Below are 25,847 nucleotides of genomic sequence, written 5' to 3' on the forward strand. Positions count from 1 at the left end.
GCAAATTAATGCTAACAAGAAAAAGCTAGATCATATTCCACAAAAGCAAAAGTGACAAAACAACCAGCTGGATTATTTTATTAATCAACAAATTAAAATGGATTTTTTTTAAAACTACGTATGAAAGTGGAATCTTTTGAATATAAGTGGGGTAGGCTCCCTTTCAAAAAAAAAAAGTGGGGTAGGCTCTTTTATTAAAGACAAGTATTGAGTAGTCAAGACTAACTATGGCCAATGGGCCGTGCCGTGCCGTGCCTACATTTTTTTCACTTGAGCCTGGCACGGCCCACGGCACGAGCCCTCTCGTGCCGTGCTCGTGCCGTGCCGTGGGCCGTGCCCAAAAAAAGCCCACCAACTTTTTTTTTTTTTTAGCGTGCCTAAAAAAGCCCACGTGCCTAGCGTGCTTTATTCAAGCCCACGTGCCCGACGTGCTTTTTTAAGCCCACCAACATAATACTAATAATAATATTCACAATCATAATCATATTAATTTTTATTAAGAGAGCAATTAACATTTTATTATTATTTTATCACAATTTCACAACTATATATTTTATTTCACAATAATCAATCATAATTCATAACACAACAATACATAAATTTAATTAAATTTAATTCCATAGATCATAATAATAATTAATTAAAATTAAAAATACAATCCTCGAATAATCATTACAATAAGTCATAACTACGAAATATTAATATAACAAATCATAGATCACAACTTACAAGTTACAACTACAAAACACGAACTACGATCAATTGACGAATAACAAGCACGAAAAAAACATTTATTAATCACAATTAACTAAGTTATGATTTAATATTAATATGAAAAATATTTCATATGAAAAATATTTTATTATTAATTTTGTAAAAAAATTTATTTTTTTATTTATAATTTATAAATTTATGATATTTATAACCTTATTTATTAAAATCATGATATTTAATTATTTACTTATTCATTTAATAAATTATAAACATAAATAAATAATTAAATAAATATCATAAATAAAATTAAATATCATAAATAACATTATTCATTTAATAAATATCATAAATAAAATTATGATATTTATAATTTTATTTATTAAAATCATGATATTTACTTATTCATTTAATAAATTATAAACATAAAAGATTAGAATATTTATTTAAACTAAGATTTAATGATTTAAATTAATTTTTAAAAGTCTATGCTAAAAAATATATTAAAACATTTAATTTCAAGATATTGTACTTTAATTTCATAACATTTTATATTTACTTTTTGTTAAAAAAATTTACTTAGATATATTTTGGCCCACGTGCTATTAATAGCTCACGGACCGCGTGCTAGCCCACTAATGAACCGTGCTTATTACGTGCTTTTTCGCGTGCCGTGCTTTGGCCCATCTCTAATCGTGCTGTGCTTTAAGGCCCACGTGCCTAAAATTCTAGGCCCGGCACGGCCCACGTGCGTGCCGTGCTGTGCCTCGTGCCTCACCGAAACGTGCTCGTGCCGTGCCGTGCCGTACGGACACGTGCCGTGCCCGTGCCGTGCCACGTGCCGCCCGGCCCATTGGCCATCTTTAGTCAAGACGATTAGGGTCTTTTATTAAAGGGAGATTGTCAATTTTTTCTCTATAATAATTAACATATATTATTATTTTTTTTATAATGTCAAAAAATTCTCTTGATAATATAAATTTATAATATTACTCTTATTTTTAACTACTCTTTTATTTATATTTATTATAAATTAAATAAATCACATAAATAGAACTAAATAAAAACTTAAGCATTAAAACCAAGAAATATATGTTTTGATATAAATAATAAAATTAATAATAATTTTTTTATACTTATTTATTTTGTGAAAATTTTCTTACAATAAATATATAAGAAAATTATTAGTAAAATGATAAAAAAATTATTATAAGAAAATTTGAATGACAAATAAAAATTTATTACAAGATAAATAATAAAATGTTTTGCCTATACTTTTACATTTAATTTTAAAATATTATAAAATATTTATTATAAGAAAATGTTCACAAAATAAATAATTATAAGAACAAATTTTATTATTAATTTTTTTGCTCATATTAAAACATATTTTTCTTATTTTTAATACTTAATTTTTTTATTTAGTTTATATTCATATAATTTATTTAATTTATAATAAATATAAAATAAAAAAATTAAAAATAAATATAATATTATAAACTTATACTGTTAAGGAATTTTTAGTTATTATAAAAACAGAAAGAAAGTAAATGATATATGTTAATTAATTTAGAAAAAATAGCAATCCCCTTTATTAAACTACAAATTGTACAGGCATTTATAAACTGGTGGCCCCTACGGCGTCAATTATTGTTCCGATACATATAAATTGGTGGCCCCTTAGAAATTTAATTACAAGTCTGCAAGTGCCATCAGAGAAAAATCATCATTCACAATCTTCCAAGAGAAACGGGGGATATACAAAGATTAAGACATGTCATTCATTGTTTTTTTTGTTGGCTGCATGTGCATTCCCTTTCATGTTCTTAATAATTGAAGACAAGTTGTTCATTACATGCATACTTTTCAAATGTGGTGCCGCAGCTTATGTCCTATTTTAATTTAGAATTAAATTAGGGGAATATTATACGCTTATTTTTATGTTTATCTAAACTCCTTAAATTTTAGATAGATTATGGCGTAAATAAGAATATAACAATAACAAAAGAGTTAGAAAGCATATTAAAGATCTTTCAGAAATATAAATAATAGTGCTCAATTAAATAACACAGAACATCTGAATTGAATAGTGATTATCAAGACTGTGTTACTTGCACTTCTATTTATAGAAAATCTTGGTTCTGTTCCATTAAAGTTTTTATCTTCAAAATCTTGTAAAGTTTTAACAATCACAAATGCTCAGCTTGCTTGATCTATATTTGTATGATATGAATCCAAATTTTTGTGTTCTGTTTTTCCTAATTTTCAACACGGATTCTTTTCTTCTTGGGCAAATCAGAAAGAAATGTTGTATTAAAAAAAATGGAAATAACTTCATGAGAACAAAAATTCAAAAAAATAATATAAAGTTTATATTTAGACTTTTGAGGTATATTTTAATTTTCAACAATGAGTTAAAGAAAATAAATATCTCAAAATAAAATAATAAATAAAGTAAATAAAAGTTTAGAGATTTAATTTTTTAGTATTAGATTCTTTAATTTAAACATTCTCTTAATTAATTATCACTTAAAAAAGAGTTTAGTATTATAATTTTAAATTTTTTGATTCATTATTGATATACAAATTAGGAATTTAAGTTTACTTTTTTTTACTATTATTTTTTCAAATTTTAAATTATTATTCTAATTTATAAAATTTTTTTTAAATAGAGGACTTGAGCCTAACTTGTGCATTTTTTCCTAAGCTCTTATGCAAGCCCTCATGTGCGAAGGTCAGTCCAAAACCCGTGAGAATGAGCGGCCCCGGCTTTTTTGCCATCCATGAGGATAATGATGGTGATGGTGATGATAATGATGATGATGATGATGATTATTATTATTATTCTTAATGATAAAAAGTATTATAATTAATTAATATATTATTGTTAATATTGTTATTAATAATAACAATTTTTTGAATAAAAATAATCACAATAATTAAAATACAAATTAATAATTATAACAATAGTTAATTAAAGTCTTTTTAACAATTTGTAATAATCTAACTTATTATGATTTTAATTATTACAGTTTAAGTAAACAACTGATTCTAATTCTTATTCTCCATTCCCACTTCAATTCATTCTTATTTCGATTCATTCCGATTTCTGTTTAATAAATGCACCATTAGTGCTATAGTAATATTTCATATAGAGAAAAGTAAAAGCTACACCTAAGGTTGAGGGAAAAGACTTCAAAACTCTCTTTTGTCATAAAACCTTTTGTTTTAGTTAACTTAAAGATTTTGAATCTAATATTTTATAATAAATAAAAATATATTCCTAAAATAAATATAATAATATCTATTTTAAAATAATATCAATATTTAAAGTATGTTTTAATATTTTATGATCTATCTGACATATTTTATTATATTAAAGTAAATTTTATAATAAATACAAACATAATGAATTTATAAAACATTTAGAGTATTTTGAATATTATATAAAATAATTTTAATAGAATGCATGAGATATATTTTATTAATTTAAAATGCTATTTAACCTAAAGATTTATTTAAGATAAATTAATAATTAAATTTTTTAAATGATTTCAAATATTAAAAATTTGTAATATTATTAGTCTATTAGATAGATTAAATTATTTAAATTATTTTGTATCGATTAAAAAAATTTTAAAGTCAATCTTTTTAATTACTATTCGAAGGATATAATGATTAAAAAAAATCTTAGTATTTTTTTATTAAAAATTTAAATATTTACATGACCATTTCTATAAATATTTAGGTCTCGTTTGCTATGTTGGATTAGATTAGATTGAATTGGATCGGATTAGATAAGATAGGATTGGACTGGATAATACTGGATTATATATAATATTATGTTGTGTTTGTTATGTCATGAGATTAACTAGTAACTAATAATATGTCTTATATATTAATTTATTAAAATCATCATAGATTTACTTTAAAATGACATGTAATATAATATAACTTAAATCAATAATTATTGGTAAATTTATAAAAAAAATACAAAATCTTCGCTTAATTATTTTTTTAATATTTAACATGTTATAGTTTCTAATCCCATGAATAGTAAAAGATAAAGTTTTATCTTAGAAAATGTAATCACAAGGGTCCCCTTGGGATGAAATTTTGCCACTATTGGAATTAAGTGGTGGGCCTATTATTGTTACCTTTATTTTTTTTACACTAAATATGATATAAGAATTATTTTACACTAAAATTATCTAATCCCATGATATATAACTAAAACCAAACAGGCACTTAGGGTATATATGAGCCACGGTGGAGAAGCTTTATTTAATATTATTGATTTAAATAATATCTCATTAAAAATGTATTGAGAAGAAATTTCGGTGGGTATTTTAATCTTTTCAGCAATCACATGATTAGCCTTTGGCTTTGAAACGTCGGTCAGAAAAGTTTTAAAATGCTTAATTGTTTTTCACTTTTAACCTTGGTGGCCTTGAAATTGCTTATATTTTATTAAAAATTAATGCTAACAAGAAAAAAACTAGGTAATATTGGATTCTTTTAGTAAACTACAAATTAAAATAGATTTTTTCGATAAACTACAAATTAAAGTGGATTCTTTTGAATACAAGTGGGACAGACGATTAGACTCTTTTTATTAACGGCAAGTAAAAACTAGTCAAGAATCGAATAGTCCGTTTCAAATTCTTGTTTTATTATTTTTCAAAACTAGTTTTTGGTAATTACAATCGGGTCATTAATCATTATTCAAGATTTAGTGGCTCGTGTTTGCAAGTGTGAATGTGCGATGCTCTTTTTCCAAAGGCCCGAATCGGACGTGCCTAATAAATCTTTTAAAAAATTTTGCCGTATAACGAACAGAGGTCATTACTAAAATTTCTCTTCCACAGTCCATAGCAGCTTCAGTTTATCAAACTCAATCAATTTTCTTCCTTAACAAAATTCCAAAGATGGGTAACATTTTTCAGATCCCATGCGATGGTGCTTTTTTCAATCGTTGCTTGGATTGCTTTCTTGGAGAAGCAGCATACATAAGCAACCTCCAAGATAATCTTGATGCCTTGGACACTGAATTGGGAAAACTAATCGCAGCAAAGAACGATGTGATGACGGAGGTTGGCAATGCTGAACGGCGACAAATGAGAACGCTGGAACGAGTGCAAGAGTGGGTTTCGACGGTGGATTCTGTTAAAACTGGAGCCGATGAACTTATCACAAACGGCTCTCAAGAAATTGACAAATTATGTGTTGGAGGCTACTGTTCCAAGAACTGCTGGTCAAGCTACAAGTTCGGAAAACAAGTGGCTAAAAAGCTACGAGATGTGAAGACTTTAATCGCCGAGGGAGTTTTTGAGGCGGTGGCCACTGAGGTGGTGCCCGAGAGAGCTCCGGAACCTGTAGCAGATAAAAGACCCATTGAGCCAACGATATTAGGCTTGCAATCACAGCTTGAACAAGTTTGGAGATGTCTTGTAGAAGAATCAGTGGGAATCATTGGCCTATATGGTATGGGCGGTGTTGGTAAAACCACACTATTGACCCATATCAACAATAAATTTCTTGAGAGTCCCACAAACTTTGATTGTGTGATTTGGGTCGTAGTTTCAAAAGACCTGCGACTTGAAAAAATTCAAGAAGATATTGGGAAGAAGATAGGTCTGTTTGATGGTTCATGGAAGAATAAAAGTGTTGAGGAGAAAGCTGTAGACATCTTGCGGAGATTAGGAGAGAAGAGATTTGTATTGTTGTTAGATGATATATGGGAGCGGGTTGATTTAACAGAAGTGGGCGTTCCACTTCCCAGCCCACAAAATACTACATCAAAAGTCGTATTCACGACCCGTTTCATTGATGTTTGTGGTAGCATGGAAAGTCACAGGAAGTTTAAAGTGGCATGCTTATCAGAAGAGGATGCTTGGGAGCTGTTTCGAGAAAAAGTAGGGCAGGAAACTCTTGAGAGTGATCATGAGATCGTTGAGCTAGCCCAAACTGTGGCCAAAGAGTGTGATGGTTTGCCACTCGCACTTATTACTATTGGTCGAGCTATGGCCTACAGAAAGAAAGCGGAGCAGTGGAGACGTGCAATTGAAGCGTTAAGAAGATCAGCTTCAGAGTTTTCAGGTTTGGGAAAAGAGGTGTATCCTCTTTTAAAATTCAGCTATGATAGTTTGCAGAATGATACGGTTAGATCTTGTTTCTTGTATTGTTGTTTATATCCTGAAGATTATGGCATTCTTAAATGGGACTTGATTGATTGTTGGTTTGGCGAGGGATTTTTTGGGGAATCTGACAGGTCTGGTGCAGAAAACCAAGGATATGACATTTTGGACACTCTTGTTCGTGCATGTTTATTAGAAGAGGTGGAAGATGATAAAGTAAAAATGCATGACGTTATTCGTGATATGGCTATATGGATAACCTGTGAAATTGAGAAGGAGAAGAGAAACTTTTTGGTTCGTGCAGGTGCTGGATTAAAAGAGGCACCGGATGTTAAAAGATGGGAAAATGTGAGAAGATTGTCATTGATGCAAAACCAAATTGAAACTCTGTCAGAGGTTCCTACATGCCCTCATCTCCTCACTTTATTTCTTAACTTTAATAAGGTGGAGATGATCGCGGATGGCTTCTTCCAATTTATGCCTTCTCTCAAAGTTTTGAAGATGTCAGACTGCGGGAATTTAATTTTGGAATTACCTTTTGGGATGTCAAAGTTGGGTTCACTGGAACTTCTCGATATTTCACATACCCACATAAAAGAGTTACCAGAAGAGTTAAAGTTGTTGGTAAATCTGAAATGTTTGAATTTGAGGTGGACAGTTTGGTTAAATAAAATTCCACGGCAACTAATATCAAATTCTTCAAGGTTACGTGTGTTGAGAATGTTCGCTATTGGCTGGTTCAATTTTCATGAAGCATCAGAAGAAAGCGTTTTATTTGGTGGGGGTGAAGTTTTAGTACAGGAATTGCTCGGTTTGAAATATTTAGAGGTATTGGAGTTGACCTTGGGAAGTTATCAGGCTCTCCAAATTCTTTTGAGCTCAAATAAGTTAAAAAGTTGTATTCGATCTCTTCAACTCCGGTTGGTCAGAGATACACCGTCAATTATTGATGCTACGGCTTTCGCAGATCTAAACCACCTCAATGAATTGTATATTTTTAAAGGTATTGAGTTGGAAGAATTGAAGATTGATTATACGGAGATAGTACGAAAAAGGCGGGAACCTTTTGTTTTCCGGAGCCTTCACCGTGTTATTATTGGGGAGTGCCATAAATTGAAAGATGTGACATTCCTCGTTTTTGCTCCAAACCTCAAGTCTCTTCGGCTATTCGATTGCGGTGCTATGGAAGAAATAATCAGCGTCGGAAAAATTGCTGAGACTCCTGAGATGATGGGACATATAAGCCCTTTTGAAAATCTCCAAAGTCTTGATTTAGACGATTTGCCACATTTGAAGAGCATTTTCTGGAAGCCATTGCCTTTCACTCATCTGAAAAAAATGGCGGTACTTATGTGCGATCAGCTTAGAAAGCCTCCACTCGATTCCAACAGTGCAAAGGAGCGTAAATTTGTTATTCGTGGATACACAGGGTGGTGGAACCGACTTCAATGGGAGGCTGAAGCCACTCAAATTGCTTTTCGTTCCTGTTTCCAACCTTATTCCTGAGCCGTGGTCGCAAAATTTGATTTCTGGTGAGTGCGTTTGTCTTTTAAAAGAAGAATTTAAAAGAAATTTATTCTTGTCGTTTGTTTTCTTCTCTTTTTATTTCAGTTTCTTTATCTCTCTCTCTCTCTTTGTCTTCTGCAAATCACAATTAAATGTTGAATTAATGGAATTAATGCTTCATAAATTTGCCGGCACTGCCATTACTTTTTTTTTTTAATACAAATTGATACTTTATTTATATCTTCTTAGCGATTTAATTTCCTGTCAATAGACGAACGAGAAGAACATACGACTTAAACCAATTGATACTTTATTTATGTGCGTTGTATGTAATAAATATTAAGTATACTTTATTTTGCCCTGTTCTCCGTTTTTATTTCAGCCTCTCTCTCTTTCCTGTCTTCTGCAAGTCATAATTAAATGTTGAATTATATGGAATTAATGCTTTATAAATCTGCCTGCGCTGGCTTTTTTTTTTTTGTGGGGTCGAATTGATGCTCTGGTTTTCGACTAGTTTTTGTTGTCAAAATTTTCTCTGTTTTTTTCAAATTGATGCTTTATTTATATCTTCTTCGTGAAAAGTGATTTAATTTCCTGCCAAAAGACGAACGAGAAGAACATTAGAGTCAAACTAATGCTCACATAAATTTCCCGTAAGAATATATATATAATTAGACTGGAATGCACACCTCTAGATTGAACAGAATTGAAGCTGAGAAAATATTGAGTATAGTAGCCCTCTTTAAAGTTAATTTAGAAAAAGATATATTCTTGATTAATCCATTTTCTGAAGTTTTTTATTTTGTATGGTCAATTATACCTTCATACTCAAAATTTCTGAAGTTATAAATTAGTGCAAATTGACAATTTTTACTGATGATATCTTCTATTTTTCCTTTCTTTTTTTTTACTCTCATAGAATGTTACTGTCATTTTACTTACAAATAGGTTTGACTTTGAGCCCATGAAACGATACTTTGATTGCCAAACCACCGTCCAATTTTTTTAAAAAAAGAAAAAAAATATGTAATCCATGAATCTGGTTAATTTTGTTTGTTTGTTTTTTTTAATCTGTTATACATTTGAAACATTCCATTAATTGCCAATTATGTAAGCGAGATAGTAATTAATTTTTTTATTTAAAAAAAAGTGAAAATTAATCCTATGCAATGTGAATAAATTTCTTTCCTTTTTCCTTCACTCTTTTTATTTGATAATTAAGTTTCAATCTATGTACGCAAAATTTCTGCAACAACTGCAAAACATAAAAATATATGATTGTTAAGGGAAACACGCAGAAGTTCATCACTTCAATGTTCAGTATTTCCAATTTTGGCATTAAGCTCTTACGAATATATTCCACTTAGAAAGCAAAATATTAGAATTGTGATTTTAATTCATTCATCATATCTCATTTCAATCCCAAAATATTCAAGTGGATCCAAGTTACCATAAGACTTCAGAGGCTCGAGCCTTAGCCAGAGATGGTTAATTGATAGACTATGTGCCTGGGTCGAGCACTGGAAGCCTGCAATGCAGACTGATTGATTTATCAGTTTGACGTGTTCCAGGAATGAAGAACTGGAATATCACCCTCAAGCAAACACCCTGTGGAGCAATACCATAGAATGCACAATCCGGCTTTGCAAGGTGACACTGGAGGCTTTTTGAAAAGTGCTTCACGCTCACTTGCACTGATTGAGCATCCCCTCTGGATATTGCCCTCTCTGATCGAGTCTGAGCACTCAAATTTCGGTCCTCAGATGGAGCTACAGCTTTCTCTCCAATAACCAACAATTTTCTAAACTCAGCACCTAGTGTGATCAGAGTTGTTGATATTTGCAAATGGAGATCCCCATATTTGCAAATGGAGACATTTAACAAATCACCAACATGCTTCATCCGGTGTACAAAATTCTGCAGCTGATTCAAATCTGGAACCTGAACCAGAGTCGGAGGTAAATCTTGAGCCATATCTAAAGCAGTTTGAAGTTCAAGTACTTGAGCCCTTGACAATGGTTTTGAAATTGGAACATCTTGGATTACTGCAGACTTGTACCCCTTGGTTTCAAAGGTAAGGAAAGGCATTGCTTGAGTACAATTTGGAGGCAGCGGATCCAGCTGCACCAACTTCAGAGCAAATACTGACACTACTTCGAACAGCACACTGAAGAAGTGATATGTCTACGGCAAAGGCAATGCAGTCCTCATTTTGGCTTGAGATGCAGTAATCATCGAAGAGAGTTTCCTTGTGAAACTGGGCAACACATTGAATCCCTTTGCCACTGAGAAGGTTGTGGAGGAAGTAAGCTTTCTCTCTAGTGAGGAAGAGGTGGCATACCTTCCCCATTTTGTCTAGGGCAGGTAGGAATCTTTTTTCTAAGAGATTTACTTCATTCTCGGTGAGAAATGCTTTGAACTTCATCCCTCTGTCTCTATCCTCACTTATCAGAAAATAAGTTGAAAGCACTACGGAGAGAGAGAGAGAGAGAATTAAGATATATAGACAAGAAAAATATTAGACGGTGATCTTACAAACTAATACTTCAAGCAGTATCCTAGAAAGCTAAAAACTGCAAGATGGCTTGAAATTTGAAAAGAGCACGTGCTTTTCCTCCTTAACTTGAGAAAATGTTTAATATAGTGCACCTTACAGAAGCATTTAAGCAATTAGAACTATGCACAAAAACATCACGAAGACTAAACAAATCAGATGCAGTGTCTTTGTCCAAGCACAAATTGCATTTTGTCCTCAACTTTAATATTTATTGATGAGAATCAATACAGGTCCCTCATTTGTTATAGAAAGCTTTCTTGTAGTCTCACCAGTTAATTCACAGGTCTATAATCATCTTGCAAAGTTAAGGGCATTTCTTTCGATCTAAAGTCTTTGCATCACCACCTCATCACACGCCAAGCCAATATTCCATTTACCTCTACAACAAAAAGTTTTAAGTAAACAATCCTAATGCACGCAGCCAAATAAAATGCAGTAAGAATATTCAACTTAAAAATCTGAAAGCCAACTTGGTGAATTGCCTCCTTAGGTGAAGTTCCATGCTTTACTATAGTTGACAGAACTCAGCAAAAGCTTCCATACAACAGATTTTGAAAATGATGATGCCAATAGATACTCATTCAATCCATTGAAAATCCAAAGGTTCATTGTTAATAGAAGTTTACAGAGTTTTGGTCATCAAATAGCTCAGACCTAATCCCAAACAAAAAACGAGTGAAAATTAGATCACGAGCAGCTAATTGTAAATTCTAACTTAACTCTTCATCTCCTTTGTAAACAAGAAACAAAATGAAGACACGCAAAATGAATATGGAGAAAATTTGAACTCAAATGAAATGAGGGCACGAAAGCAAACAAATGGCATGCACAAAAAAACCAAGCCTCAATCAAAAACTAATTAACCATTAAGAAAAAAATTGGTCTGAGAATGAACTCCAAATTCAGGAGTGAAGCAAGAAGCTTTCATTATTTCAGAAGCTCCTGTACAAATTAATAAGTTATGCTCTTTGGAAGCAAACCTAAATTCCAAGAGAAACAGAACCCAAAAAATTTGCAATTTTACGCAAAGGAAGTGAAGCACAGGATTCTGTCACACATAGGAATTGTAAAACAAGAGATCGATATATCGAATTAGAAAACTCAATTCGAATTTATGTCAAAAATCAAAATTAGAAGATTTCACATTTCGAGAGGAACAAGCAACAGATGAAGTTCAAAATTTCAGCCATAACATGCTAAAAATGCTACACTTAACGGTTCATTTTCATGGATTTTCTCGGGAAACAAACAGAAAATTACGGTTCAGAGAGTTGACTGACCTTTTGGCTTTTGAAATTGAGAAGATCGCGCGCCAAATTGGAAGAGGGAAAGTGAAAGTGCGAGTTTTAATATGGGTATTAGATAAGGAAATTTAATTAGGTTGCGAGGGTAAAAAAGGAAAGAGATATCATTATTTTATTATCGATAATTATTAAATTTTTTTCCAAAAAAAAGAACAAGCAAGGATATTTTATTTTCATTACTAAGTTAAAAAAAATTGTTTCAAAATTACTCGAGTCATATCCAATGGACCAACAAAGTAATCGTTTTTATTTTTATTGATTTTTGCAGGAAATTAATAACTTCTTATTTCATAATCCAACTCCAGTACTAAGTTAAAAAAAATTGTTTCAAAATTACTTGAATCATATCCAATGGACCAACAATGTAATCGTTTTTATTTTTATTGATTTTTGCAGGAAATTAATAACTTAAAAATACTGAAAGCTATTGTAAAAATTTTTATTATCAACCTCATAGTTTTTTTTTTTTTGGGAAGAGAATTCAAACTTTTTTTTTTTTAATTTCCAAGAATTCTTGACACCCGTCTTAATTAAAAGCTATATTTTAATTCAAAAGTCATGCTATTCATTCACTCACAGACCAAAGGCTTTCCGCAGCAATATTATTATTTAAATTACAACAAAGGGGAAATCAAATACGTCATACAGAAGCTTAAAGCTGAATCTACAAAATCTAGAGCTCGCAACTACAAAAATTACACTTGATGATCCTCTACAAGATGAAGCTTGTTCAATATCTCATCCAAAGCTTGTAAAGTAACCTTGTAACGATCTTGAGATTGCCTGCCTTCCTCGACGACCTGCACGATGCGTTTGTACCAATCATCATACCTGTGCACCGGATTTTTAATATCAACGCCACTGCAGCTGTGATCAAGAACATAAGAGCGTTTAACATCTTTTCTCCATCGAGAAAGAATGTAGTGAGATGGGATCTCCTCCATACCACTCTGGTTTAGAACACAAAGAATGTGTCTGCATAAATATCCTCTGAAATTGAACAACCCACAAACACAAAGCACCTCCAAGTCGGAGGCATTGTACAAAACATCGAAAGCCCTTGAATCTTTCTCGTTGCTACCAACCTCAAATTCTTCCTTCACTATGTATGTTATAGGTCCATCAGCACTGACATGTTTTGTGCTATAGCAAAGAGTACATAGCCTCCACCTCCGTCTGAAACTTCCTTAACATTTCATTTGTGTACAGTTTTGAGAGTTGAAATTCATAGTAACATCTTGGTTTCTGGATACAACTTGAATTTCTTGAATCCATATCTGCCAAGGCTTCCAGTTGATAATTCGCCTGCAGTGCTTGATCAGACTTGTCTAAGAATTCTTTCAAAGGAGTATTCTTATCAAGATATCCTTCAAAGTATGAAGTAGAAACCTCATTCTGCAGGAACGAAAACACTCCTGATAAAAAAGCTTCCTTCAAATAAATAGGAGCCCACCTTTTACGATCTTCATATAAAGTTTGAATCCATCCGTGATCCTTTATTCCATGACGTTGATGTTGAAAAGTCAAAAGAGTTTTGGTTGAAAAAGAAAAGTGAGTATTAAAAAAGGCGGGAACCTTTTGTTTTCCGCAGCCTTCACCATGTTACTATACAAAGCTGCCAGAAGTTGAAAGATTCGACATTCCTTGTTTTTGCTCCAAACCTCAAGTCTCTTTCGATGGTCAAATGCAATGCTATGGAAGAAATAATCAGCGTCGGAAAATTTGCTGAGACTCCTGAGATGATGGGACATATAAGCCCTTTTGAAAATCTCCAAATGCTTGATTTAATAGGTTTGCCACATTTGAAGAGCATCTTCTGGAAGCCATTGCCTTTCACTCATCTCAAAGAAATATATGTGGGTTATTGCCCTAATCTTAAAAAGATTCCACTCGATTCCAACAGTGCAAAGGAGCGTAAATTTGTTATTCGTGGAGAAGAAGACTGGTGGAACCGACTTCAATGGGAGGATGAAGCCACTCAAATTGCTTTTCGTTCCTGTTTCCAACCTCGTTCCTGAGCGGTGGTCGCAAAATTTGATTTCTGGTGAGCGCGTTTGTCTTTTAAAAGAAGAATTTAAAAGAAATTTATTCTTATCGTTTTCTTCTCTGTTTTTATTTCAGTTTCTCTCTCTCTCTTTGTCTTCTGCAAATCACAATTAAATGTTGAATTAATGGAATTAATGCTTCATAAATTTGCCGGCACTGCCATTACTTTTTTTTTTTAATACGAATTGAAACTTTATTTATTTCTTCTTAGCGATTTAATTTCCTGTCAAAAGACGAGCGAGAAGAACATATATATGACTTAAATTTTTTGTTCAAGGATTTTTATTTCGGGTATTAATAATAGTCCACCAAAAGAGGGAACACTTGGATGCTGCTCTAAGGGTCTCTCTAATCAATAGCTGGAAGCAATTGAGAAGGCGGTCGCTACTGTGTACAAATCCATGCAGTATTTGCTATTCATCTTAATAATTATGAAGCTTTGGTAAAATTTTCAGACAAAGTTGACATGTTATTTTGAGATTTGGTTCGTGATTTTGTATGAATATCGTTGTTCCGTTTGAGTTGGATATGAATTCGAGTCTAAATATTCTTTGGTTTTCAATTTTGAACTCAATTTTTTTTTTCTCAAGCATGTTATGCAGAAATGATTTTTACTAAATCATTTTTGATGAATTATTTAAATTAAACAATTGGAATCAGAATTGTAACGATTTATCACAAGCATGCTAATATGATAATTCTGAAACTATCATTTTTTTTTTCAATTTGCTGCAGGGAAAGCCAAATTTTGTATTTTTCAGTTTTATCTGATATGGAATTTATTTCCTCTACACTAGCTACCTAAAGATTTATCAAATTGCTTCTCTTCCCTGCTTCAAATATCTTCATGGCATCATAGGAAAAGAGAGTTTGGGTTGTATTTATTATAGTTTTTATTTTTTTTTCGTTATAAGCAAATTTATTTTAAATACTTTAGTAGTAACAGTTTTTATTGAATAATAATGGGGGATGATTATTATATGTTCAAATAGTTGTTAGAACATTATAAAAAGTCTATTTGCTATCAAATGTTTTAAATTGATGCAACATGATAATTGTCTCATATAATTTTTTTATACTATATATGTCCCATAATCTTAACATGAATAAATGATTTTCAATGGTTAAATTTGACACGATTATTAAATAGATCATATCTATATTAATTCGATTTAAAATCTGGTCACATTTGGATTTAGAGTTTCTAACATGGTATCTTGTTTTATGACATAATTTACTAATCAATTAATAGAAAATCAAATGTTAGTCAATTAAATATGTGGTACATTTGTCATATTTTAAAAATTATTTATTTATATTTGAAATAAATTTGACTAGACTTTGTGCAGGTAATACTGCATAATTTCTAAAAAAATGTAATAAAAACATGTTAAAATGTTATTTTTATGAAGAAAAATTGGAATTTTATTAAATAGGAGACACAATAATAAATGGATAAAAATTGAGATTATTGATATAATGATTAAATAGATTGAATTGAAGTGAGTTTCAATTTTGAGAAGATAATAAGACGACGCGACACAAATACAACCAACCAGTCAACCCAAATTGCCACCTTTTACTATCTTCTTTGTGTTATTTCTCTAAAAATTTGTGCCTTCTCTTACACTTTTAAATCTTAAGTGTTTGAACTGGAGTACACAAATTATCTCTCTACAATTCCAAAACAACCAATTTGTAACTTGGTAAATCTTAATCAATGGCAGGAAGCAATTGAGAAGGCGGTCGCTACTGTGTACAAAGCCATGCAGTATTTGCTATTCATCTTAACAATTGTTGAGCTTCGGTAAATTTTCAAATATAGTTGACTTTTTATTTTGAGATTTGGTTCATGATTTTGTATGAATATCGTTGTTCCGTTTGAGTTGGATGTGAATTCAAACCTAAATATTCTTTGGTTTTCCATTTTGAATTCAATTTTTTTCCTCAAGCATGTTATGCAGAAATGATTTTTACGAAATGATTTTTGATCGATTATTTAAATTAAACAATTGGAATAAGAATTGTAACGGTTTATCGTAAGCATGCTAATATGATAACTTGTTTTACGAACGATTAGTTAATCAATTAATATTAAATTGTATATTAGTCAATTAGATATGTGTTATATTTGTCATATTCTAAAAATTATTTATTTATATTTCAAATAAATTTGACCAGAGGTTACGTAGGTAATACTACATAATTTCGAAAGGATGTAAAAATTTAAAATTTCATTAAATAGGTGACTCAACAATAAATGGATTTCTGCAAGAATTGAGATTCTTGAGATAATTATTGCATAGGGGGAATTTTGGTTAGTTCAATTTTGACATGATAAGAAGACAACACAGCGCAGAAAACCCAAATTGCCACTTCTACTAGTAATAAAAGATGAGCGAATTGCGTGGGATATACTTGTTTTCCCTCAAAATACCCAAAATATACCTCCACATATTAAAATTGCTAGCTTTACACATATATACTTAAAAAGATCAGAGAAAATACAAAAATAACCTTAATAAAAATACTCGACTTATTTAATATGCTTACTCGACTCATTTAATATTCTTACTCGATTTCTTACCGGACCATATACTCGACTTAGTTAATATGCTTACTCGACTTATTTAATATTTTTATTCGACTTATTTAATATTCTTACTCGACTTCTTACCCGACCATATACTCGATTTATTTAATATGTTTACTCGACTCATTTAATATTCTTACTCGACTTCTTACCGGACCATATACTCGATTTAGTTAATATGCTTACTCGACTTATTTAATATTCTTACTCGACTTCTTACCGGACCATATACTCGACTTATTTAATATGCTTACTCGACTCATGTAATATTCTTATTCGACTTCTTACCCGACCATATACTCGACTTATTTAATATGCTTACTCGACTCATTTAATATTCTTACTCGACTTATTTAATATTCTTACTCGACTTCTTACCCGACCATATACTCGACTTATTTAATATGCTTACTCGACTCATGTAATATTCTTACTCGACTTCTTACCCGACCATATACTCGACTTATTTAATATGCTTACTCGACTCATTTAATATTCTTACTCGACTTCTTACCCGACCATATACTCGACTTAGTTAATATTCTTACTCGACTCATTTAATATTCTTATTCGACTTCTTACCTGACCATATACTCGACTTCTTTAATATGCTTACTCGACTCATTTAATTTTCTTACTCGACTTCTTACCCGACCATATACTCGACTTATTTAATATGCTTACTCGATTCATTTAATATTCTTACTCGACTTCTTACCCGACCATATACTCGACTTATTTAATATGCTTACTCGACTCATTTAATATTCTTACTCGACTTCTTACCCGACCATATACTCGACTTACTTATCTCTAATTCTTACTCGACTAAATTCTCGATTTACCCGACTTTGTACCCGACTTCGTACCCGACTTCTTCCTGCACTGATTCTTCAATCATTCATAACTTAAATGTAGTCTTAAATCCCTACATTGAAATAGTGTGTGTGTGCAAGCACAAAAAATGAATAATGTACTACTAAAATTCATAAATCATTAGGAAGTACACTTATAAGAAAAATAGAGAATGGTGAGAGAAGCCCAAAAAAGAGAAGCAATGGGAGAAGAGAGATGTGAATTCTTAGTTTTTTTAAGGTTATTTTTGACTTTTTCTATCTTCATAAGGTATATGTATGTAATAGGATATAAATTTGGCATTTAAGGGTAAATTAAGGATATTTAAATAAAAAACCCATAAAAGATACCTGTTTCAAAAGTAATTATAAACTATCTTCTTTGTGTTATTTCTCAAAACTGTTATTTCCCTGGAGAAAAGTACGAAATACCCACTTTCACGTTGGCAGAAGCAAAGCAAAGCTATGAGCTATCTCTGTATACTTGAAACGCCATTGCTAAACGATTCTCGATGATGGGTGCCACTGGGCCAGTGTTGTCGCTGATTTGCATGATTTATTAGTTGTCCAGATGCCAGAGAAACCATGGTGGCATTGAAGTTACCCAGATGGTTAGTTTTCTGATCATTTTTTTATTCAATTATTTATTTTTTTTAGAAAAATGTAAGAAATATGTAGAAATGTTGACAGCTATGATTTTGAAACTTTGCCTAAAATTGTTATCATCACTTATTTAAAGAGAAATCCTAGAAACATGACATGATTAGTAGCCTAATTCAAAATTAGACATGATTACAACAAGAGAAAAGTGGAGAGAACTTGATAGTCGAGTGCATTTAGAATTTAATTTTTCTTTTAGCTGCCAATCATTAAATTTTCGATTTCAGAAAATTATACCTAGAATATTTCAAGGATATACTATGAAGATTATGAAGGTTTGATTACATGTCACTATCAATTGCCCCAATCATTTGTAGTAAATTAATTGATCATTTTGATGCAAATGATTCCCTACTAAAAAATTCAAGTCAAGGCTGAATTGCACAGTAGTTAGTCGCGCTTGCACTTCAAATTAAGTATTGTATTTTCTGCCTGGTTTGGTTGATTAAAGTATGTGCATTTGCTTATGAAAGTTGTAGTATAGAAATCGAAACATTTGTTTTTCGCTAAGCCCAGAAGCAAAGTTCTTTGTACTGTACTCATCACTTCTCTTCGTTCTCTTCATTGAAATTTTATCCAAACAGCGGTTTCTTCGAATTTGTGCCTTCTCTTACACTTTTAAATCTAGCAAAGAACCGTTACCTGAGAAGATTGCCATCAGGAATTTCTAAATTGATTTCACTATAATACCTTAATCTTTCAAATACTCCTCTCACTGGGTTGCCAATAGTACTAAAAGCCTTGGTGAATCCTACGTGTTTGAACTGGAGTACAAAAGTTATCTCTCCACAATTCCAAAACAACTGATTTGTTACTTTTCAATGCTACACGTTCTGCGAACGTTCAGTTGTGGTTATCTTGCTGAAATACCAGAAAATAGGGTTCTATTTGGTGGTAGTGGATTCTTGGTTGGGGAGTTGCTTAGTTTAAAACGTTTAGATGTATTAAGCATCACCTTAAAAGGTTTTTCTTCTGTCCAAAAACTTATGAGCTCCCAACAGTTTCAAAGCCGTACAAAAATGTTTGGAGCTTATAGACTGTGATGATTCAAAGTCGTTTGCCTTGGCAGAGTTGAAGCATCTTGTAAAACTAGGTTTGTCAAATTGTGGAAATTTGGAAGATAAATTACATTTATAAACTGTGGATCGCCCTTTATAAGTATTAGGCTTATTCCATACTCGAGCAATGTGGAATACCTTTATAAGCATTAAGCCTCTCCCATACAATTTCTGTACATGACTCTTCTTTTTTTTTTTTTTTTGAAGACCGTTCAAAGTGGTTGATGATCCGTTTTGTAATATCATAGAGGGATCATGAATTCCTTTTCTTTTCTGTGGCTAGGCAACACTTTTGGGCCAAAGTAAGGGAATCTATTTTAGGTCATGTAAAAACCAGTTGTGGGATGTAATAGTTTATTATGCACTGACAATAACTTTTTGTATAATTGTCAGTTTAATGAATACGAGAGGAACTCTGTTGGCAAATTCATCCATGATAGATGCTAAAATTATACCAGTTGCCTTAACTTATTTTTCTCAACACTGGTATTGAACAGGAAAATGAATATGCAATTTGTATTTGTGCCATTGTGGAGAATTTGGATATTCTTATTTTTAGTAACAAGGAGAGTATTGGCCTCATCTTTAAAAAATGAATCTTTGAGAAATGAGGAGTGGGTGATTGGCAGTGTCAGAGTGTCTTCCTGTAAATGTTCATTTATTTGTATTTTGAACTATTAGTAGAATCTTTATATGCCAAATTAGTAATACAAATATTCAGATGATTTTTCCTGTTGATCATTTCATTCTTGAGAGCCATGTACAATACTAGTATACCAGAGAAACCAAGGTAGCATTGAAGTTGCCCCAGTGGCTAGTTTTCCGATCATTTTTTATTCAAATTTTTATGTTTTAGAAAAATGTAAGAAATATGTAGAAATGTTGATAGCTATGATTTTGAAACTTTGCCTAAAATTGTTATCATCACTTATTGTTTCTTATTTAAAGAGAAATCCTGGAAACGTGACATGATTATTCCATACTTGTTTTTATATTATTTATTAGCAGCCTAATTCAAAATTACACGTGATTATTTGTTACTTTTAATGCTACATATTCTGGGAATATTCAGTTGTGGTTATCTTGTTGAAATACCAGAAAATAGCGTTCTATTTGGTGGTAGTGGATTCTTGGTTGGTTTAAATGTATTAAGCATCACCTTAGAAGGTGTTTCTGCTGTCCAAAAACTTACGAGCTCCCAAAAGTTTCAAAGCTGTGCACAACCTTTGGAGCTTATAGACTGTAGTGATTCAAAGTTGTTTGCCTTCACAGAGTTGAAGCATCTTGAAAAACTAGGTTTTTCAAATTGTGGAAATTGGAAGAGTTTAAGTTCTGCTGTGTCGAGGATGGAAAGGCTCGAGAATGTTTTCGTGTGAACAGCCTCCAACGAGTTAAGATAAAGGCTTGTCATAAATTGAGGGAAGTGACATGGCTTGTATTTGCTCTGTATCTTGAGGTTATTCAAATAGACAAATGTATGGGGATGGAAGTAATAATCAGTGCAAGGAAATTGGGTGAAGTTCCAGAGATGATGGCAGATCTAAACCCTTTGGTAAAACTCCAATATCTTGGCCCACGAGTTCTACCAAAATTAAAATGCATCTATTGGAATCAATTGCCCTCTCTACATGTCAGGCAAATTTTGTATCTGAATGTCCAATTCTCAAGAAGCTTCCACTTGGTTTTAACAATGCAAAGGAATCTAAAACTATCATTAGGGGAGAAGAACACTGGTCGAATGAGCTGCAATGGGAGGACAAAGTGACCCTTAATGTTCTTCTTCCTTGTTTCGGATCCATTTGAGGGCATCAACATGGATTGATACTTTGCAGTGGAGAAATTCGAATAAAACCTGGTAAGTGCTTTTCCATTTATTGCATATTTATATCTAACTTTTGTTTTCCTTTGTGGTTAAACTTTGCTCTATATACGTTGTTGTACGGTGACATTCTCATATCAATTATTAGCTTTTTAATTCTCTTCTCACATTAACTGCCCTTTTGATCATGTAGGATATGCTGATGTCAAAGAGTCGTAATTTGGACTGCAAATGTAAGAATTAGACAGATGACCAGTTGTTTTGAAGCGCTCGAAGAAGGATTAATTACGTCATTGAAAGCCTCCAATTTTATGACTTTTTTTTTAATTTGTTGTTTTTCTATTTTTAGATAGCTTGATTGTTAGTTGTCGTGACGTAATGCTTTAGTGTAGAAAAATGATATTCGGCCAAGACAACATTAGGAGGGCACCTTGTGCATGCATACTAGTGGATAATTTTGGCATGCTAAATCCAGTTAGGGTGGATGACCTTTTATAAGCATTAGGCTTCTCTCATACCCGAAAACAATGTAGAATATGCTTATAAGCTGTGGATCACCCATTATAAGTTTTAGGCTTCTCCTATACTCGAGCGATGTGGAATACCTTTATAAGCATTAAGCTTCTCCCGGTATCTTTATGTTAAAAATAATAATAATAAAAGAAATCCATTTTAAAATAGACTCTTTTTGCTTTTTCTATATAAACAAATGCATTCTTCAAATCAATTGTGGGCAGAAGAAGTTAGTAGAAAAGAACTAGTCCCCTTTCATTCCCCCTTAAACCTCACCAAAGCCTCTTTTGTAAGCTTTTCGGATTTTCTTTCTATATTGCTTACGATCTCATTTTTGATTGAATCACTTCTTTTGCATGCTGCATTTTTTGTTTGTTGTATTTGGATATTATCGTATTTGGAATGCTGTTATGATTGATGGAACAAGTAATCGATTTTTAGTCTGATGGAAGTTGACTTATTTATTTATTGTTATTTTTATTGAAATTATGTACAATTGCATTTCATTCATTTCTTCCCCCCTAACATATTTGTTATGTATAATTGCGTTTCATTTGATATTGATCATGCTGTAGATAACCATGTGATTGTAGGATGGGGATTTCAAGTTTGTTGAATATTCAAGTAAGTGAAGTAACTGTCAAAATACTAGTGAAATTGGGAGCTTTATTCATGAGCTTGTGGTTTTGAAAAGTACCACAGTTCAACCGATGAAGGTTCCTTTTTGGGGTTTGTTGATGCGAGATTCTGGTTATGCTCGTCCTACGACCAGGATATCTGCTCGATCAACCTCACCTCGATCAGGATCTCTCCTCGTATGCTTTCTTCTCCAAGTATCCCTGCGTTCACAGAAACGAGTCAGAGCACGCCGGTTGTTTTCTCGGCGTAAACCCTCCGACGCTCAAGTCAGATGTGAAGGTTCTGGGAACGCTTGCCACAGATCTTATGGCTTTTCTATAATCTCAGTTCTTAGAGTTCTCTTTTCTTAGTTCCAAAATCAAAAATTCTAAACCTTTTACCTTCGTTGGCTACCTTTTTATAGGCTTCCTCTGAATCCAGATCTTCCGCAGTCCACGCCCGCCATTCTCCCCACTTTCGGGTGTGGACGCCCCATTACCGCCATTGTCGGCGAATAGAGATGGACCTCGTGTCTTAATTCTCGGATAGGAATGCACGTCCTGCCAACTGTCGTTGACTGGGTCTCCTCGCCTCGATGCCTAGCAGGAATGACCTTATGCCTCTAATAGGAGTTCGGCCTCACGAATGGCATATTCGTGGACGAGCAGAATACTCCTGCTCGTATTCCCCTGCTACTTGGCTCTTGCAGGATACCCCTGCTCGCAGAACCCTGCCACCAACCACCTGCTCATCATGTTTGGTCGCCTCGATATATTTCCCTCAAACACCGGTCCCCCAGTTTCTGGTGTTGGGTAATGTAATGGACCAGCAGTAGAAACTCAACGGTTCTTGCTCGCGTGGGACTGGAGAAGGCTGCCAAGAGTCGTGTCGCATTTAATTGCGGACGAGGTGATGTGGCAGAAATCTGCCCCTCTATTTGAATTTCAAACCAACGGTTACGAGGCCCTTGGGGTTTGGTTCCGTTAAATGCTGGCAACCTAAGAGTCCGTCCCCTTTATGAAACCCACCTCCTTTCGTACAACAAATTCATCATCCACTCCGTCTCCGTCTCCGTCTCTCCGGCAAAGAAGTTCCGGCATAAAGGCCTCCATCTCTGTCTTTCACCGACTGAAAAATTACTTCAGGTACTTCTTCTATCTCCTTGGTCTCGAATAGTTGTAGATAATTTCTCTTCTCTTTTGTTCGGGTAATAGTTGGTGGTGGCGTTGTGGTTAGCGCTTAGGGAATGTCGAAAGGTAAAGAGAAGGTCGTTGAGGTTGACGACGATGAGTTGGACTTCCTGCCTGGTCTGCTCACCGATCCTGCTTTTGACCCCGGGATCCCCTTAGAGCCCATCAGATCCAGTGTTGGTACTAGCGCTAGGAGGATGTCTCCCCAAACAACCTCCTCGAGCGGAAATAACGATGAAGAGGGGTCTTCTGGATCGGAGAACACCCCGAGTGAGGGTCGAGGAGATGATTCTGGTGAGGTGTCCCCATCAGGAGCGTCGCGACCAGAAGAGAGGAGTACAATAGGAGGTAGAGCCCTATCGCGGGATTACGCTATTGATTATATGACGTGCACGACCACGTTTGATGAGCTCGATGACCTCCGGCTTAGGTATAGTATTCCTGGTGAAATACCTCTTAAGGTCCCAGGAAAGAAGGATGCTCCTAGCCGGCCTCCTAGGGGATATGTTACCCTATATCTGGATAGCTTTAAGTATGGGCTGAGGTGTCCCTTGCAACCTTACTTTGCCCGGATACTTGACGGGCTGAATCTATCTCCTGGTCAGTTGAACCCAAACGGTTGGAGAGTGCTCTCTGGTCTGTTCATATTGTGGGACAGATGTTGCCAAAGCGAGCCCACAATTGATGAGGTGAAGCACCTGTACCAGCTAAAGAGCAGCCCCAAAGATGCCGGCTGGTACTACTTCCAATCTAGCACCAAGACCAGGAAACCTATAACCGACCTCCCTTCTGGTGGTGGTGGGAATTGGAAGAGAAAGTTCTTTTTTGCTGGGGGTCCTTGGGGTCAGGTTGCACAAATGGACGGGAAGGATTATCGGGTCCCACCCCGTTTCACAGTCCCAGGTTGCCTGCTCGCTTGAGATGTCCTGTATCCATAATTGTTCTTGCTTTATTGGCTTGTCTCTAACCAAGTGTCTGTTTGTGTTGTAGTTTCTTGGGGTGTTCATTTCCCGCTCCAACCTGGCCAGCTCAAACAGGTTGAGGCTGTGCTAGTCAATTCCTGCCCGAGCCGAGAGCTGTTAACTACTTACAACTTGCTCGAGTCTCGTTTGATACTACCTGGTCATAAGATGGAGGACGTTGTGATTGGGGCTCTGAACAGGAAACGTTCTCGACCTCAAACCACGAAGAGGGACCAGAATAAGGACGCCCTTACTGCAAAGCGGGCCAACATCGTGCAGCAGGTCTTTCCCTTGAAGACTTTACCTCCTGCTCCTGCCAAAGTCGGGGAAACTAGTGGAGCAGCCACCGATCCTGCTTCTTCTTCTCCTCCTGTCGGGCCGCGATCTCGCTTACCTGATAGCCGAGCAGAACACTTGGTCCTCTATCTCAATGAGTTATCTAAGCTCGTGAGCAAGAAGGACCTGGAGGACTTTGATGGCTGCACTCTGGGCGAGCTGGTGGGAGCCATGCAGTATAGTGCTTTCCATCTCAGTTGCATGACCACCTACTATAAGGCCAAGGTTGGCCGTTATGACAGGAAGATGAAGGAGGACATTCAGTCGGCGACGACCAGAGCTGACGTTGCTGAGAAGAAAGCAGGGGACTTAAACCTCGAGAATCTCAAGTTGATTGAGCGAGAATCTCTTGCTCAAGCCAAGGCTATTACTCTCGAGGAAGAGCTGGCCAAGGTCAAGGAAGATCTGCAGAGGCAGAAAGCTATGTACGAGGCTCAGCTCGAATCTCTCCGTGATTCCCACCGGGTTCAGGTCGAGAACTTAGAGAAGGAGGCTGACAACCAGTACGACCAGGGACTTCGGCATTCCTATCGTTGCATCATGGCCGTCCTCGGGAAGCAACACCCTGATCTAAAGATGGATGACCTTGCAGTTGGTGTTGCTCAACATATGGATGAGGAGGCGGCCGAGGAAGATGCTGAAGGGGTAGAGCCGATCGTGATTGAGGAGGAAACCTCTCCTCCTCGTGCAGTCCCTGCTGCTGTTGGCGAGGCGAGCACCCCCCCGGACGCAACTGGTGATACCCCCCCTGCACCTGAGGAGGTCCAGACAACCGATGCTGCTCGGCTTACTGATCCACCATCTTCTTAATATATTTCTTGTACTGTAATGAACAATTTTTGTGACGATTATCTCTTCTGTTAATTACTAACAATTAATAAAGATGTTTTTTATTACTTTCTTATGTTGTAATCACGGCTTATTTTCCGTTTGAGAATCTGCTCGTCCTTGTCCGGTCGAGCAAGTTCTGGCTTGGCATATGG

General features: G+C 34.3%; 1 protein-coding gene and 1 pseudogene across 7 annotated transcripts in view; one reads left to right on the forward strand and one right to left on the reverse strand.

Moving 5' to 3' along the window:
- The window catches only part of LOC102607529 (probable disease resistance protein At5g63020), a 155,549-nt gene that overhangs the window by 34,419 nt on the left and 95,283 nt on the right, over positions 1–25,847 (forward strand). The window contains exons 2-3 of one of the 7 annotated variants that reach the window (XM_052444835.1): positions 14,168–14,259; positions 14,539–14,709. The exons of 1 other annotated variant lie outside the window; for it this stretch is intronic. In XM_052444835.1, the coding sequence (XP_052300795.1) occupies positions 14,168–14,233 (66 nt within the window). In that variant the 3' untranslated portion in view covers positions 14,234–14,259; positions 14,539–14,709. Of the gene's footprint in view, positions 1–6,302; positions 8,539–9,910; positions 10,064–14,167; positions 14,260–14,538; positions 14,710–25,847 lie in introns of those variants that run through there. 5 more of the 7 variants (XM_052444840.1, XM_052444841.1, XM_052444837.1 and 2 more) reach the window with 5 other exon arrangements.
- Positions 9,709–10,779, reverse strand: LOC127903800 (uncharacterized; annotated as a pseudogene).

The sequence above is a fragment of the Citrus sinensis genome, chromosome 7 (assembly GCF_022201045.2).
Source record: "Citrus sinensis cultivar Valencia sweet orange chromosome 7, DVS_A1.0, whole genome shotgun sequence".
Lineage (NCBI taxonomy): Eukaryota > Viridiplantae > Streptophyta > Magnoliopsida > Sapindales > Rutaceae > Citrus > Citrus sinensis.